Here is a 19,548-nt window from a genome sequence, read left to right on the forward strand (position 1 = left end):
AACACTTGTAAATGCCAAGTCGAAGTGGCAGTAAAACTGCACACACAGGCCTTGCAATGGCAGGCCTGAGACAAGGTTAAGGGGCTACTTAAGTGGGTAGCACAACCAGTGCTGCAGGCCCACTAGTAGCATTTAATCTACAGGCCCTGGGCACATACAGTGCACATTACTAGGGACTTATAAGTAAATTAATTAGTCCAATTGGGTATGAACCAATGTTACCATGTTTAAAGAAAGAGAACATATGCCCTTTAGCACTGGTTGGCAGTGGTAATGTGCGCAGATTCTAAAAACCAGCAAAAACAGTGTCCAAAAAGTGGAGGGAGGCAGGCAAAATGTTAGGGGTGACCACCCAAAGGCTGTTAGGTCTAACATAAATCATAAATGCCAATCATGGAAAGCCAATCAAACATATATTTTATATAGGAGCACTAGCCCTTTAGCACTGGATAGCAGTGGTAAAGTGCCCAGAGTATCCAAAAACAGCAAAAACAGAGGCCAGCACACATCAACAACCTGGGAAACAGAGGCTAAATGTTAGGGGAGACCACAACAAGGATGCCAAGTCTAACACTGACCTTCCTTACCATATGCAAAAAAAGGCCTGCTAAAGGGATGGCTACATCCTGGGAAGCCTTTAAGGGGCCTCCCTGAAAGACATTTGTTGTGCTGGTATTTGTTCATCCCCTCATTCATTTATGTTAAAGTATCATCTTTATTTAGCTGATGGTGTTTCTGCAGACCGGTCTTATGTATTAGTTTCTGTTCATGTATTTCCTATTTATAGGATTAAAAGAACCAAAATAAATTAATGAGTGCTGCATCAAGAATGTAATGTTTGGACCTTTGTTCACTATGAGAAAAACAAATAATCCATTGTTCCTTTGTGGCTATTATCTCAAGGTGTAAAGACGGCTCAAAGAAGATGAAAGAAGCAGTAATGGCTTGGCTACTTACCTGTAGTCTTCATTACTCCGAGTCCATGTACTCCTTGGTGCAGTCCTGAATCCCTCATGCCCTCGCTCATGTCTGTGGATTTTTTTTTATTTTCATCTGTAATTTATTGCAGTTTGGATGTAACAGAAAGTAGTAAGAGGAGGTTCCTCCTTTCAGGAATTGCTGGGTAATGGCAGCCATATTGGGGGAATTTGTTTGTTCGTAAGGAAATAACGGTTTGGGAGAAGAGAGAATAGCAAAGGGTGTAAGGACTCTATTGAAGAAGACCAGGACTAGGAGTAATGAAGATAACAAGTAAATAACCTGGCCATTCCCATGAATTCAGCCATGGTTACTGTTGAAGTTCTCAGTCTTTTTTGCACAGAATTGTTTACGTATTGCATTACGGATCTGTTTAGTTTTCATGCTGTAAACAACTGGGTTAAGTGCTGGGGGTACCACAAGGAAGACTCCACCCATCATGACAAGCAGCAGAATTGAATCCCTCTGCCCATACCTATGGGCCAATGTCAAACCTATCAGCGGGATGTAAAAGAGCAGGACAACGCAGAGATGGCTGACGCAAGTATTCAGTGCCTTCCAGCTTCCTGTATCCCGTGCTTTGCTCCAAACAGTTTTCAGAATCATCACATATGACAACAGGACAAAGAATATATCAAAAGGGTAGCTGGAGAGTACTACGACCATGCCATATTTATTGTTGATGGTTATATCCGCACAGGCGAGCTTCATTATGTCAGGGTGGTAGCAAAAGGCATGAGAAAGAGCATCATTGCCACAGTATGGAAGCCTTTTCAGCAAAAAAGGTTGTGGGAACGTGAGGATCACTCCTCTTATTATAGCAACCAACCCAACTTTAGCAATCGTTGTTTGTAATATTGAATTATATCTGAGAGGATTACATATCGCAACATAGCGGTCAAATGCCATGCCCACCAAAATGGCAGATTCTATGGAGCACAGTGTCTGTATAAAAAACAGCTGAATCATACAGGGATAGAAATGTATCTTTCTGTAATTAAACCAAAACACACTAAGCACTGTCGGTGAGGTAGAGAGAGACAAGCCCAAATCAGTGGCTGCAAGCATAGACAGTAGCAGATACATAGGCTCTCTGAGATGGTTGTCTGTCTTAATGATGTGTAAAATGAGGATGTTTCCTAAAATAGAAAGAATATAAATTAAGCACAGCAGAAGAGAAATCCATATGTTTGTAGTGTCTTCCATTGGAAAGCTCATCAGGAGGAATATGGGAGGATCAAAAATGCTGTAGTTGAAATTGGTCATGATGTCTCTAAAAGCCACTTCAGAATGATCTATAATTCAGAAAACATTGAGATGTAGTTAGTCAAAGCAATCTTTATTTTCTGTCAGCACACAAATGCACACACAGCTTGTTTTCATTGACTGGTCTATGTCATGTTCTAGCTGGAGAGGTGTAGAAATGTTCACAAAGATTATTAAGCAATCACAGACTTTACAACCAGTGTGTAAGGCATATTAAATGGTGGTATGTTGTCTCCTCCCACCTGTCTTAACTTCCCTGAGTGTTCGCACTCCCATACCCTTCAGCACAGTTTCCCATTCTATCCTAGTGATGCAGGCCCCCTCTCAAACAGGTCTTCTTCACCCTCTTTTTACTCTCCCTCTACTGTAAATAGCTTCATTAGTGTCTGCTTTCTTTCCCTACTTTTAGTGATACCTCTTAACCCACAAGCAGATTAACCTATTGAGTACCTGCTGAAGACTCAAACAAAATGTCCAAGAAATGTCTCCCACCCTTAAAAAGCCTTTGTACTCCACTCTTTTTCACCACTTAAATCTACTAAGGGTGTGTCCCTGACAGCTCAGTCTCCATTACGTCTCACCATCAGCCCTGACGATCGATGCCCACATTTCCCACGTCAACGCTAGTAGTCTCTCCACTTCTGCTACACGCCTCAAATCCAGTACATTGTATGCTAGGTAGGAGCCTGCTATTATTACAGTCTCACTGTTCGAGGTGGACATTGGCTTTTCTGCTCCAGTCTCCCATGCAATGTGGATATCAAGGAAAGTGTATAGTAATGTAACAGGATTGTCTTTGTTTCAGCACACCATTAAAGAGCTTTTCTGCATACCACTGGCTTTCACCTCAAAACTTCGATCAGATTAGATCTCCAGATTGCCTGTAAATATTTAGAGGTATTTGCACCCTTTTACTTTTGGTCAGGTAAGCCAATCCCCAATTAATTACTAGATTTCCAACCAGACGTCTTGTACATTTGCCCCAATGTTCATTATCAGTCCTTCAACAAACACAGCATTTCCTTGGCCATTGTTCCATCCTCCAGTTGACTCTCCCTCTTCACTCATAATGATGAGAGAATAAACAGATTTTCTGTAGCTACAGTAGGAAGACGATTAGAATAGGGGGATGGAAACATTTATAGTAGCAGAGGAAAAAGCCATAAGAGGGGACTCTTCTTCTGAAGCATCTGAGTGCTTTACAATTCCCATTGACTGATTGCTAGGTCAGATATTGACACAGAGAGTAGAAAATCCTTACTAACAAATAGAACAACACCTAAATACTGGAGACAGAGTCAATCCTGTAGACAGAGTGGGTCTTTTAATGTTGGGCACAGGACCTGCTGGTCCATCCCGTCAGTGATGAATATGGCCGCCTCTTCTCTGACGGATGACCAACCCTACTACATAGAAATGTATGTCTGTGTGCCCGGGAACCCATAGCCTCATGGTAGCCACTGCTATCAGTCTCAAAACAGAAGGTTTTGACCCTGGTGTTCAAGGAGGTTTCTCCCATCATGCAGGGACCTATTAGTTGATCTCCTATCAGGGACCACCAAGCAAACATGGTGCTTCTAAGTCGGAAATCAGTGACTCATGCCCCACCCTGAATAAGGCAAGGCAACCATCACTGTGAACTGAAGCCTAGTGGTGGCCAGTTTGTCAGGTCAGAAATTCCCAGTAATGGAATCAGCTGAGGCTCTGCAATAGGTAACCCTGTGTTTCCACTCTTCTAAACAGGACAGTGGAAGTTGAGACATTTTTCAAACCATAAATCACACTGAGAATATTACAGTGGAATGACTTGCAGAACTTTTTAGAACTATTAAAGAAAGACTTGCATTAAACATATAACAGTTGCAGAAAATATAAATAAAACACCAACATCTAAATAAGAAAGTTGTCGACATAACATAGGGAGAGAAGAGAATTGAAAGTGACCAAAGAAATCACAAACGACCATGGGGAAAGCATTTATGATGAGATACATTACACAATTACCTCGATTAACTGCAGTGCAACACAATGGAACCAGCTATTTAAATATAGGCAGAGGTGAGGTTCTAGTTACCAAAGGAAACAAACTATTCAGATACAGGATTTATTGACAACCCTCGTATACAAGAAACTAAACATGATTATAAGACAAGCGGGCCACTCCCTTAAGAAAACTGCCAAGTTATGAAAAGAGCCACATAAATGTTCCTCCACTGAGCGGGCTGAACTGCCTTTTCCTCTGTGCAATGTGGTCGCTTGCATGGATGGACAGGAATGGTGTTGGTTAATTTCACAAATCTGTATAACAAAAAGTTATGTTTAAGTAGAATTTTTTAGAGAGGCGCTTGAATTGTAGGGGGTTGATTATATAGCACAATATCATGGAAAGTGCATTTAAAAGAAATGCTGAAGACAAAGCTCAAAGCTCCCTTCAACACTAAGGGCCGTATTTACAAGGCCCGTGGCACAGGGAGCTGTGCTACCCTGCGCCACCGGGAAAGGGCAGAAATGCACTGTTTTTACAAGATAGGGCACATTTCTGTCCTATCCCCCTGCACTGGTGCACAAATTCCTGCATTGTGTGGATGATTATTTTGGCACAGGAAGGGACGCCTTCCTGCACAAAAATCAATCAATGGAGGCAATTTCCTCCTTCTATGTGTGCTGCAGAATGCAGAGAAAAAAGCAGGGAGAAATAATGTTCTTTCTCCCTCATTGCGCCACTCTTATGTCACCCTTGGGGAGGCGTAGGCTTTTGATGCATTCCCAGGTTTACAAAACCTTGTTAATCTGGGAATGCGTCAAAATCTATGGGTGTTGTGTGGGAACACCCATGCAACACCAATGGAAATGCCTCCCTGGTGCAAAGTAAGGCAACGCAGCAGCTTGTGCTGCATTGCCTTCCTCCATATCTACAAGGCCATATGAAGCCACGAAAAGTGGCTTTGTGTGGCCTTGTAGATATTGGTGTGGTGTCTGTTCCGTCGGTGGTCAAAAAAGTGACACACTGGTGGTGCCGGCCACTTGTAAATATGGGCCTAAGTGTCATCCTCGATTACTTGGATTTTTTAAGGAGATCCATTGGGACCTAAAAAGTAACCCTGCATGAATCTGGAGAGCAAACACCGCTGTCCCATAGCAAGTGGTAGCGTTTTAACCCACATCTCAGCACACTCGATGATCATGTGGGTGTAGTCAGGTGTTTTTGTGAAGTGGCATGAGGTTTGGAACGAGGTTCTATGGTTGGGAGGAAGCAAATGCACCTATCATTCTCTCAGTCAGAGTGATTTCTGCCATCTCCCCAGGCTGTGGAGGACTGACACACGAGGCAGAAAAAGATCATAATTCAGGGCAGTGGTCGAAGTGCATTAAAAAAAGTATGGGAACTATGATGCTGCATGCAATGGAGCAGGGCCAGTGAGCCTCCGGGGTCAAAGGTGTGGGTAAAAACCAAATATTATCTACCTTTTTTTGGTCTTTCACAGTCATGTAGCTACATATAAAATAACGGACAACTTAAATGACAAAGAAATATAACAAAGTTGTTATTCAGTGGGAAATGAGCTATAGTACATCATGAAACTTGTATTAGTTAATGCAATGCAGAGGTCTGTGTGTAACCAGAGAGACACAGAATTAAATCTTGGTTGGTGCAGTGGAGAATAATAACTTGAGTATTTTCAGTATTTTTAGTGCTACGAGGTCAGGGCCTGTGTGAATATGAACATATTTTTCCTGTTGCCTGCTTTGGGAAAAAAGGCTACCTGCATCTCCTGCTTTTGAAATTGTTGAAGTTTCTCCCATGAATGGAGTTTGTGTATGCTTGAAGAAGAGATATAGAGATTGTACCTGGGTGCATTGTCTTTGTGTGTACAATGCATCTGGTATTGATACAGTGTGTTTGGCTGCAGCCACAGTGGGCTCCATTTTGTAACAGGCACACTCTGGGGCTCATTTACAAGAAACTGACACATCAGTGCTGATGCACCAGTTTTCTTGTGCAACCCCTGCCCCACCTACTGACACCCTGGGTGCGCCATATTTAGAATACGGCACACCATGGCACACGTTAGGCCAATAGCGCCAAAGGTTGTGGCTCTATTGTGGAGCTTTGCTGCACTAGCATCAAAAAATTTGCAAAGTGGAAGGAGTCCCATTGATGCTTTGAGCAAGCGTTAAAAGTGCCGCCAAAAATAGTGCAGTGAAATCTTGCAGATTTCACTGCACCATTTTTGCGGACCTCCTAACGCCGGAACGCCCCCCCCTTGAAATCATTATGGCTAACGCAGGCATAATGTGGCGCAAAGGGTCACAAAGTGGCGCAATGCATGCATTGCGTCACTTTGTAAATATGCTGCGGCGAAAATTGCCTCCTTAAGCTACATTATCGTAAAAAGAATGGCGCTAGTGTGACGCAAAGAGGCACAGGGGCCTTGTAAATCTGTCCCTCTGTGTTATACATTAAATGGAGGCTTGGAAGAAGAGCTCAGGGACCTAGGGCAAGATGTATCAAAGATTTTTGCATTTGCAAATGGTGCGAATCGCAAAATTCCACCATTTGCGAATGCAAAAATGCCTTTCAGAATGCATGAAAGGCATTCACAGTGCAATTTCAAGGAATTACTCAAATAGCGATTCCTTGAAATTGTGACTCCATTTAGGGAATCTCAAATTGTGATTCCCTAAATAGGTAATCGCAAATACTGAAAACCTATTTGCAATTACCAGTACACATGTATCATGCATTTCCTAAATTGGCATTTAGAAAATGCAATTACCACAAATTGAAGTTTGGTAGTGAGCATGTGCATTTTTTAAGAATGCACCCTGGGATTTGCATTACCTAATTTGCGAATTCCTAACAGGAATTGGCAAAATTGGAAATGCAAAACCATTCGCACTTATAGGCCTAAGCCCATAGGGAGGAATGGAGTCCCATTCTCTAATTGGGAGTCGCTAATAACGATTGTGATTTTTAAGAAATCATTATTATGGAATCACAATTTTCAAACATACCATTTTGCATTTCTTAAATAGCGATTTCTTAAAACTCGCTATTTAAGAAAAGTAAAAAAGGAGCTTGATACATCAAGCCCAAATGTATGTTGCTGGCATCTCATCCCAGAAGTTTGGAAAGAACTCTTTCAGTAGGTCAGCCATGAAGTGTTGCTTAGATTAAGAGAGAAGGCACAGGGTCGCTGCACTCTGCTAAGATTGTAAAACTATACGCGTACTCTATTAAAATGTAACGAGGCGCTACGCATGGAGCTTTACAGATACCTATATTCGAATTTTAAAATGCTACCTATGTGCATTGCTTCCAGATTTGCTTAGATGCTATGCGCGTGCACAAGCTCGCCTAAAATATATGGCGCTTTTTGAGATGTGCCTGAGAAGGTATACAAACTAGGAGATCGCAGTGTTTAAAATGTTAAGATAGAAGTGCAGGTTCTCTGTACCCGAGTGCCGGCTTGTTTCTGAGAAGTGCCGGTACTCTCCAATGAAAAGTACTCCGTTTTTCTTGAGAAGTGCAGGCACTCTCCCTCTCAAAATAAAAAAGTGCCGGTACTCAGTACCGGCCCATTTAAAGAACTGGAGATTCCTTTAAAATGTGTGAAATATGCACAGCCTGATTACATGTCAGGTATCCGCAAACACTCTTAAAATGGAACAAGCGTCCTGAGGCGCAGGCGCGCGTGGATTCTATGAGAATGTTAAAGTGCCGCCGGCATCACGTTTCTGTGTGACCCAGAGTGTCGGGGTTCCGGGGTCTCGGTGGTGGCGTTCCCGGGTCCCTCACTTCAGTCGGGCGCCGGTGCACAAGTTAAGCTAGAGGTCAGTGGGACATACTGAGAGGGAAGGGGACACTTGGAGTGAAAGGCAGTCTACACCCCTTCCAAGCCGCCTACCCGTCAGGCCCGACTGCGACCGAAGGGCAACTCGCTGCCAACGTCATTGCTGGGGGGTCTCAGGAAAAGAGATTCAGGTTGTCTTGAATATTCCTGAACGCTGAAGAATAATGTTGGCACAAATCACCCTCACATAAAACGGGGAGTCGACTTTAAACTAGACACGTGGCACAGGATAATAGTGAAACATATATTTCTTAAATAGAAAGGCTTCAAAAGGCTCCTCCGAGCAACGTTTAATAGCATTATTATTGATGGCATGTATTTTTACTTCCGCTCGCTCTCTCGGTGTCTGCCGTTTCGAGGCGCTATAAATAAATATGACTGCTGGACTCTGGTTGGTCCTCCACGCGCCGTCGTGTATCCACAGAAAGCCGCAGGGCGGAGAAGGACGGGCTCGGTGCAGTCATCTTGGAGCGCGTGGCTTCCGGCACCAGGGTGTTTATGAAGCGCCTCGCTGCCTCCTCGGGGAGTGTGCCCAGCAGCCCAGGCCCTCCGGTGACTGCACTGCATGCCTCAGTCTGCTGCACGTGCAAATGGTGGCAATCACACAGGGGCTGATGACGTGCTGTGCACCCTTAAAACACATTAACGCCTCCCTTTTTTTTATGCTAAGGCAACGCTAAAGTGGCTTTTTCCATGTGCCATTTTTACCAAGTGGCAAAATTCATGCATTGCGCTATTTTGTATACCCTTGCACCACATTGTGCCTGTGCCAAGCATGATATGTGCAAAGGGAGCGTTCCCCTGTCAGGGGGCCGAAAAAACAGTGCAAGGAAATCTAAGGGATTTCCTTGCGTCATTTTTTTCCGGCACTTTTAATGCCTGCTCAGAGCAAGAGTTAAAAGGGGGCTTCCATTATTTATAGTGGGCCCCTATGTACTCAGCAGGATTAGTGACAACATTTTGGCGCTGCTCTTGCAGAGTACGTCAATACAAAATTACGCCATTGTCCCCTATCCTGCTCCATGGTGCGCCATATTTTGGAATACAGCGCACACATGGTGGCGGTAGGGGGGTGCTAACGGGTGCAAGGAAACTGCAGCGCCACATTCCTTAAATTTGCCCCTAAGTATATAGTAAGTGTTCAAAGCTAGTGACATTTTACCTGGATAAATGGGAGTGAAACATGACCTGCAGATATCATCTTCAGTACCTGGGTGTTGGAGTACTATCAGGGCCAAAGCTTGGTCAGTAGGATGGACAGGCGTTGAGTTTCAGATTTCCCATCAATCACGCTGGCATATAATGTTAACATGCATTCTATGGCAAGCAGGACACATGTCAGGGGACTAAGCGGCAGTGAAAAAGCAGTGGTTTGTGGATCGGTAGGGTACTATGTAAGAGAAAACATAATGGGGCATATTTACAAGCCCCTAGCAGCAACCGAAGGATCACTTTTTGTGAAGCTCCGGTGTCGCTGTGCACTGCACCGTGTTCACAAGGTGCATTAAGCCACTTGTTGTGGCTTAACACCATCTTGTAAATATGGCCCCTTCACACATGGAACTTTGCGTGGAAGGGGCGCGAGGTGGCTGTTGCTGTGGGAGTGCCACAGCAACACCCATTGCATTTTGACACTGCCCCAGATTTACAAGAAATAGTAAATCTGAGGCAGCGCCAACAACTAACGCCACCGCACGGGTGGCGTTAGCATGGCACAATAAGGAGAATTTTTTTTTTTTTTCCTCGCTTTTTGCTCTTTCTATGTGTGCAAGCAAATCACCATTGAAGATTGTTTTTTTGCAGGAAGGCATCCCTTCATGCACAAAAACAATCTTCCCCTACAACGCAGCCATCCTTGCGCCAGGGCGCAAAGGTGGCTACGTTCGCGCTACAGCTAATTTAGCAAAGGGGGAAATACAGGGATGCACTGTATTTTTGAAAGTAAGGTGCATTCCTGCATTTCCTAACTGACGCAGAGCTGCACTGCCAATTTTGGTGCAGTCCTGCGCTGTGCCAGTTCTTTGTAAATATGCCCCAATATTTTTTAAAATAAACATAATTTTTTAAAGACTTTAATAACAGAGAGGGAGTAAGTATGTGTGTTTTTGTCTGTGTATACTGTATGTACATAATCCCTGGTGGAATCCAACAGGCACCACACCACACCCAATTGAAAGTACTTGTACCCAGCTATTTATTACAAAATAGATTTATTATGGGGGCGTAACACCCCAAACCTTCCCCACCCTGAAGCTACGCCCCTGAGCACTGCTTTACATCCAAGGAAGTGTCAGGTCTTCGCTACAATGTACTGCTTAGAATCATATTTCCCTGACGAGCAGGAAGGCTATATAGGGTAATTCCAGACAGATGACAGAGCAAAGAACTCTGGGCCAGATCTACAAGAAAGTGGCCCATCAGCTCTGATGCGTCACTTTTCTTGCACCGCCCTTAGTCCCCCTAAAGTCACCATGATAGTGCTGTAATAACAATACAGTGCACCATGGCGCACATTAGCACAATAGCGTCTGAATTTATGACGCTACTGTGGTGCTTTGCTGGATTAGTTCTATTAATTATGGTGCTAGTCAAGCAAAGCATTAGGGAAGCCCATATTTTATTATGGGCCCATCACTTTAATCTTGTAGATTTCTCTGTGCCATTTTATTCAGCCTCCCTGAGGGGGACCGCCCCATTGCATACATTATGTCTGGCACAGGCATAATGTGCCGCAAGGAATTACAAAGTGGCGCAATGCTGGCATTGCGCCACTTTGTAAATATGGCACGTCAGAAATTCATGCCTAACTCCACATTAGCATAAAATAAATTACACTAATGTGATGCAAGGAAGCGCAAGGGGTTTGCAAATCTGGCCCTCTGTTTTTCTTTAAAATGGTTATATGTCGGAACAACGCTTGCTGGAACCACGCATGCCTGAACAACAAGGTCGGAACAATGAACTCGTTGTTACCACTAATGCCTTTACCACAAATGCCTTAACAACGATTTTTCGTTGTAAAGGCATTCCTTGTAAAGGCATTAGTGAATAGCATGCATGGTTCCAGCATGCGTCCCCCCTGGCCCTCCACCCCCACTCCCACCCCTAACAATTACCGTGATCCCCCCACACCCACCCCCACAACCACCCCAACCCTCACCCCTAAAATTACCGCAACCCCTCATTTATTGCTTCTTTGTCAATCACATGCTATTGAGATGTATGACCAGGTATCTACAGAATCTTTCCAATTATCAGGCAACATCCAAAATATAACTAGCCTACAACATTTCTGGAAAGCCACTGAGATCTGTCCCTGATTACTTAGAAGTAGCCCAAACGGTTATGGAAACATGAACGTCTGAATCGAGGACACCTTTAACTTAGATCCCTAAAATAGGTCTGATGACATTTAGGCCCATATTTCTACTTTTTTAGTGCCACATTTGCGTCATTTTCTGACGGTAAAGTGGTGCAAATTTACAAAATACAATTGTATTTTGTAACTTTGCTCCGCTTTTGCGTCAAGTGGTGCAAATGCACCGCTAAAAAGTATAAATATAGGCCTTAGTGCCTTAGCTTCAAAACTAGTACCCAACACCACCAACCTTAGCTGTTTTTCCTCCCGCTCTCCTAACTACTCCCCTGAGGGTAAGGAAGATCTAACCTTGGTTCACCTGACTAAAGGTGACTAATCTTTAATTTTAAATTCAGTCCAGCATCAATAAATGAAACAGGCTGCATTAAAAATACTGTATTTAAATGTGATCAGACACATAGGGGGTCATTACGACCCTGGCGGAAGGCGGAGAACCGGCGGTAAGACCGCCAACAGGCTGGCGGTCTTACTCTGTGGAATTATGACCATGGCGGTTACCGCCATGGTCATCCGGCGGTTCTCCGTTCCGCCCGCTAGGGCGGAGACGACCGTCAGGCTGGAGACCTGGGTCACTATACCGCCGGTGGTATTTGGACCCGGCTTACCGCTGTGGATTTCCAGCGGTTTGAACCGCCATGACCATGGCGGTAAGCACTATCAGTGCCAGGGAATTCCTTCCCTGGCACTGATAGGGGTCTCCGTCGCCCTCCACCCCCACCCCAACTCCCTCCCCTACCCCTCCACCACCCCTGCCACCCCCCAAAGGTGGCAGGGCCCCCCTCCCCACCCCGATCCCCACCATCACTTCACCCATACCCACACGACACGCACGCAGGCACCACCTACATACTTACACGCACACATGCCAACATACATGCCAACATCCACACACACAGTCATACACGCACACCAACATTCAAACATACACGCACACATCCATACAGACATACCCAAAGACATACACACACTCATTCCCATACACACAACACCCCCGCAGGCATACACACAGTCACACCCCCCCCTCTACATACACACACGCACACCCCCATGCACCCACACAACACAAAACACCCACCTCCCCTCACAGACGATTGACTTACATGGTCTGACAATCCTCCGGGAGGGGACGGGAGCCATGGGGACAGCTCCGCCGACACCACACCGCCAACAGAACACCCCCATGGCGAATCACAGGATGTGATTCGCTGGGCGGTGTTCTGTTGGCGTGACGGTAGAGGTGGAGCAACCTCCACTTCCCCGCCTCCCGCCAGTATGGCTGTTGGCGGCTCTCCGTCCGTAAAAGGACGGAGAGCTGCCAAGGATCATAACAGGCCGAGCGGCAAACCACCACCAATGGCGGTCTTCCGCACGGCGGTCCCTCGACGGTCTTCAAAAAAGACCGCCGAGGTCAAAATGACCCCCATAGTGCTTTGATGACCCCAGTAGGCTACAACTCCTGTGATGGTACCCTGTCAAAGTGAGTCGCCATTAGCAACCTACCTTGTTAATATTCATGAGATGGGCCTCTTTACAACCCACTACAAATTGGATTTTAAAGTAAGATACTATTAGAAAATAGGTCCATTCTTACCAATCTTTACTGGTCACAGTTTGTGAAATTCATAAAAGGGCACTAATTTGACAGGAGCCAATGTCTTTGATTTCTTATAATCTCTACCAAAAGGGGTGTATTCTAGTGGGAGAAATGGCGCACCAAAAAACTATCTTGGATTATATTAATTCGACCTCTAAATCTGCAATGGTGCACCACAGTGGGGAATACACCCTAAACCCCAAAAGTTGACTGAATGAACAATCAACTAACAATATAAAAATACTGAGGCACCCATTGAACAAGTATATAATTATCCCAAAGATGAAGGCTCTCACTTATTTGATGAGTTCCTGTGTGTAGTGCTTTTTATCTTATCTAGTTTCTAAGCACTAACATAACACAACAGAAATGCACTTCTGAGGTCAAAGAAGACTTTTATTGTTGTTAATTCTTCCCCAACCACAATATTTTATGTATGACAAATTAGTAGCTTTCAAGTCCGCGTTAATCAAACAAAATATATCAGTTTGCAATATACACAGCAGGTTATATTTATAAGATATTGAATGCAAAGCAAAACAAATACTTCACCGTGTGGGAACTATTCACAGCTTCATCTTTCTAAGGTCTGCAAGCTGATGACCCCTGTCAGCCGCGAGAAAGAGAGATTCATCTACCCACACGGGATTGCTGGAAGCTGGCGCCAAGCTCCAGCACGAGGTCCGGCAGATTCGAATCTGACCCTCTGCAGCCTGTTACATTAGTTACAAAGGTGTGCCCCCTCCTCTCAGACCTGGGAAACTGAGCAAGCCTTTTGGAGACTGGCCAGGTCTCCAAGACTACTCCTGTTAACAACACCCATGTACTCTCTCTTATCATGTCTAGTCTACTGTGAGAAAAACATCTTGGTTCTCTGGTGCAAAAACACAGCTTGGAAAAATACAGCTTGGATTCTCAACTGCAATGTCTAACTCCACGTTAAAGGCAATGGGCAGCTAACCTAAATATCAAATGCAATGTCTAGTGTCATGTCAAAGCCAATAAGCATCTAAGCTGAATACAAAATGCAATGTCTTATATCATGTCAAAGCCCATAGGCAGCTGAGCTGAATACAAAATGCAATATATAATATCATGTCAAAGCCAATAGGCAGCTGAGCTGAATACAAAATGTAATGTATAATATCATGTCAAAGCCCATAGGCAGCTAAGCTGAATACAAAATGCAATGTATAATATCATGTCAAAGCCAATAGGCAGTTAAGCTGAATACAAAATGCAATATATAATATCATGTCAAAGCCCATAGGCAGAATATCTAATAGCATGTCAAAGTCAATAGGCAGCTAAATTGAATACATCATGTCAAAGCCAATAGGAATGCAATGTCAAAGCCAATAGGCGGCTAGACTGGATACAGCATGTCAAAGCCAATAGGCAGAATACAGAATGTACAATGTCAAAGCCCATAGGCGGCTAAACTGAAAGTAATGGCTAATGCCATGTCAAAGCCCATAGGCGGCTAAACTGAATACAGAAAGTAATGGCTAATGCCATGTCAAAGCCCATAGGCGGCTAAACTGAACAAAACATACCATGTGCTACTGGTGAACATTGAGCAACTAATATGCGCAGTGGTGAAACACAAAGTCATTGGTCAAAACAAACTTTATCAAATGGCAGTACATTCCGCCCTTTGACCAATGAATTTTTGTTTCACATATCTCTTGTTTCAAACAAAAACAAAAAAAAAACATCAGATTTGAATGATCAAAACAATCCCTGTAAAGCAATAGAAGTGAATTAACACATTGATTTCATAACCTTTCACATCAGATACATCTATGCAGAAAAGACTGGGCAATTTTTATACTCTGAATGAGTCTCTAATTCAACAGTGTTAGCAATTTGATGTGGCATGAGTTCTGCTCATGTAAAGGTGCACGGTCCACCTGAAAGGTTTTCTGGAAGGTAAGCAAAAGTCAGAGTTCCATACGAGAGGGGAAAAAAAAAAAACACAGCTTAGTTCCAGTGGAAGAATGCAATCAAACAAGTTGAATTTGAACTGAAGGCGCAGTTTGCGCAAAATGGATCCATGGTGCTGGCACTTTACTCAGCCAGGTTCAGGTTGGGGGTTCGGTCCCTTCCCCGACCCCACACGCACACACCGGAAGGGGGACCACACAGCACACTCAGGGACAGTGGCGAAACGTGGTAGGATCTGCAAAAGAAACAAGTATGACTTTTCTTGCAAATAACATTTTTCATTTAAACTGCACCCTTCCTCTTTCTTTCCCTGTTTTATAATCAGCAGGACGTTTTTGAGGCCCTTTGTTATATTTTCTGCAGGTTCTGGAGGATCACTTGGGGCTTCAGCCCACACATCAGCACTGAGGTTTGTATCTGCTGCGCCACAGCTTCCCTTTTCTTGCACTGTCAGAAGGGCTGGGGCAGACTCATTCTTTACCAAACCTCCATTCACTGCATTTTTGCCAAGTTGGGCCATTCTGTCTCCAATTTGTATGAATGAATCAGATTCTTTTCTAGGTATCAGCATAATTTCGATTTTTCCTTGGTAATCTGCAGCAATCACTCTCCCTAAAACCTGATCAATTTGCCATTTCTGTCCTGGTAACTTTCCTCTCCCCAACTGCTCTGTGACTGCTTGCATGACAGATTGCTTTTGTGCGTGCTGCACAGTTTTTATCAAATCTAGGGGAATGTGCATCTCTCTCATCTCTGCCCACCTGTAAGTGGCTTTTTCTCTCAGCTGTTCACATTTCTGGGGCACCCACTTAGCCATCCCCACTAAGGCAGAATTCTGGGTGAACACTTCTCTCTCTGAATTTTTCTCATTAACATCTGCAAGGTAATTGAACCATTTAGGTTCTAAAACATTAGCAATGAACCAAAAATCAGTGTAAAAATGACACATCTCACGTAGCTCTTGCTTTAAAATCTGACACACATTATACAACGCTGTTCCTTCTACGGTGCCAGAAAACAACATTTCAGTCAATGAATCCTTAGTAAAACAAACATGCTTTTTATCTTCAGTGGACACGAATTCAAATGGTGCACACAATTTCATTGGTAACTCTTTTATCTGTGGTACTCTAGCCCTGTCTTGCAAGTACCAGATCCATTGTATGATTCTAGCTAGGGGCACTATTTTCTTCCCTTGTTCTTGAATTACATGTACATAAGTATTTCCTTCTTGCACTGCGCAAAAACCTAAAGTCTGCATTATTTCATTTGCCAAATCACAAGCGCTCAGCTGCATATCATTTTTCACAGTGACCATATACAAAAGTGTTAGGATTTCACTCATATGAGAGCTATTCTTTTTCCAAAAATCAAACAAGCTAATGAAAGTCGGCTCTTTCTCTAAAATCTTTGGTTTTACTTGTGCATTTTGCAACGGTAACTCGTAAATCACATTCTGGTCTCTCTCGTCCGTGTTATCAGTTAAGGAATGCATTTTGGCTGCCAAAAACCCTGGCTCACACGAAAACTCAGTGCAGCTCGGAGCTGTCTTAACCCCCTCATTACTGGAATGGGACAAGAAAGATTCTTCATTTTTATAACTTTCAGCATTATTTTGAATTATTGTAGCCTGGCTAATTTGCTCATGTAAATTCCTATTTTCATGTTCCAACTTCCTACATTTCTCCTGCATTTTTCTGTAAGCAGATAAAGGTATCCAAACCTTACTGTCATCATTACTTCCAAAAGACACGTTTTCTACATATGTACAACAGGAATTATTTCTCAAAACACCATCAGGCCTTTTAGCTACACATGCATTTTCTTCTGTAATTCCCCAAACAGAAAACAATTCACAGTTTTTCTTAGCACCATCAGGCAGTTTATCAACACATGTATTCTCAGACATGGTCTGCCGTGCTACTGTGATTCTCCAAAAAAACAATTTCTGTAATTCTCCAAACAACAAAAACAATTACACTTTTAAAGTGTGCACTTAGAAATCTACCAACTCGTCAACACCCTCTTAATCACCTCTTAATGACCAACCCCACGACTCCTGGTACCAATTGTAGTGCTTTCCTCTTAGCTAGTTTCTAAGCACTAACATAACACAACAGAAATGCACTTCTGAGGTCAAAGAAGACTTTTATTGTTGTTAATTCTTCCCCAACCACAATATTTTATGTATGACGAATTAGTAGCTTTCAAGTCCGCGTTAATCAAACAAAATATATCAGTTTGCAATATACACAGCAGGTTATATTTATAAGATATTGAATGCAAAGCAAAACAAATACTTCACCTTGTGGGAACTATTCACAGCTTCATCTTTCTAAGGTCTGCAAGCTGATGACCCCTGTCAGCCGCGAGAAAGAGAGATTCATCTACCCACACAGGATTGCTGGCAGCTGGCGCCAAGCTCCAGCACGAGGTCCGGCAGATTCGAATCTGACCCTCTGCAGCCTGTTACATTCGTTACAAAGGTGTGCCCCCTCCTCTCAGACCTGGGAAACTGAGCAAGCCTTTTGGAGACTGGCCAGGTCTCCAAGACTACTCCTGTTCCCAAGCTCTAGCGAAGAAAAACAACACCCATGTACTCTCTCTTATCATGTCTAGTCTACTGTGAGAAAAACATCTTGGTTCTCTGGTGCAAAAACACAGCTTGGAAAAATACAGCTTGGATTCTCAACTGCAATGTCTAACTCCACGTTAAAGGCAATGGGCAGCTAACCTAAATATCAAATGCAATGTCTAGTGTCATGTCAAAGCCAATAAGCATCTAAGCTGAATACAAAATGCAATGTCTTATATCATGTCAAAGCCCATAGGCAGCTGAGCTGAATACAAAATGCAATATATAATATCATGTCAAAGCCAATAGGCAGCTGAGCTGAATACAAAATGTAATGTATAATATCATGTCAAAGCCCATAGGCAGCTAAGCTGAATACAAAATGCAATGTATAATATCATGTCAAAGCCAATAGGCAGTTAAGCTGAATACAAAATGCAATATATAATATCATGTCAAAGCCCATAGGCAGAATATCTAATAGCATGTCAAAGTCAATAGGCAGCTAAATTGAATACATCATGTCAAAGCCAATAGGAATGCAATGTCAAAGCCAATAGGCGGCTAGACTGGATACAGCATGTCAAAGCCAATAGGCAGAATACAGAATGTACAATGTCAAAGCCCATAGGCGGCTAAACTGAAAGTAATGGCTAATGCCATGTCAAAGCCTATAGGCAGAATACAGAATGTAATGACTAATGCAATGTCAAAGCCCATAGGCGGCTAAACTGAATACAGAAAGTAATGGCTAATGCCATGTCAAAGCCCATAGGCGGCTAAACTGAACAAAACATACCATGTGCTACTGGTGAACATTGAGCAACTAATATGTGCAGTGGTGAAACACAAAGTCATTGGTCAAAACAAACTTTATCAAATGGCAGTACACTGTGTGAGTAAAAAACACAACAAATATTTCACAGTAAACGGCTCAAAGAAAAGCAATAGTTCAAAAAAGTAACAAAACATAAAATTCTTAGCTCTTTAATTTCATTCAAACACATCAATACTCTCCCCTCTAATCATAGATTTTTCTCTTTCCTTAAGATGTAAGTCCATTCCCTTCCAAGTTCACCAAATAGTCAAATAGTGATCCAAGTAATCTCCATAGTTCATTATATTTAATCTTGAGTATTCCTCCAAAGTTTTTTTGTAGCCTTATACTTGAACAAAATATCCAAAATCCTTGCAACGACCTCACAGCCAACACGTGTTTCGGCACTTGACTTCTTCAGGGCTGGAATATAGTTGCTTCTTATACCAATTTATCTAAATCCCAGAAAAAAACATCAAAACAAGAACAAACTCAATAAAGTCATATTTAAATCAACAAGACACACACTGTCCAATACTAAAAAAATATCATTAATCCATAATGGGACCCAGTAATCCAAAACCTATTAAGTGAATTAGTATCTAATGACCCAATCACAGTTCAGAAAAACACCTAATTAGACCGTAAAGACACCCATAGTGATAACAGTCCCTACACATGCAACCAAGATCACTATTGTGTTCATAAATAAATAAATCGAAAATTATGAAGTTATGTAAAATAAAAATCAAAAAGAAATGTGAATCGACATAAGTAGGAGCAAAGTGTGATTCTTTTGCTGTCACATTATAACTGAAAGATCACAACAAAACTAACCCAATCCAAAATTTCCAATCAAACTTTACTTCCAAAGGAACTGTATCTCAAATTCCTGTAACCTTAGTCAGACTACGAACCCACAGTCAATGGTTTTCGGAAGACTGCTTCCCCAATAAAGCGCCACTCCAGATGCTGTCCTCCACCCTATAAAAAAACAAAGCGTAAACTTTTCCATTATCACACCATAACCAGCCTAACCTTGTTAGGCAAGGTAAACAATATCACAACAGCAGCCACGTTACTATGTATAATAACCCTCACATAAAACCCAAATCATGTACCTGATGTAGGGACGTT

The 19,548-nt window shown here is 42.9% G+C and overlaps 1 protein-coding gene across 1 annotated transcript; it reads right to left on the bottom strand.

Moving 5' to 3' along the window:
* Window positions 1-1,278: 1,278 nt before the first annotated feature.
* LOC138249435 (olfactory receptor 51G2-like) lies at window positions 1,279-2,244 on the bottom strand. Its single transcript, XM_069203394.1, has one exon. It carries the CDS (start codon window positions 2,242-2,244, stop codon window positions 1,279-1,281), a length of 966 nt encoding a protein of 321 aa, XP_069059495.1.
* Window positions 2,245-19,548: the final 17,304 nt, after the last annotated feature.

This window comes from Pleurodeles waltl, chromosome 8 (assembly GCF_031143425.1).
Source record: "Pleurodeles waltl isolate 20211129_DDA chromosome 8, aPleWal1.hap1.20221129, whole genome shotgun sequence".
In the NCBI taxonomy this organism is placed as follows: domain Eukaryota; kingdom Metazoa; phylum Chordata; class Amphibia; order Caudata; family Salamandridae; genus Pleurodeles; species Pleurodeles waltl.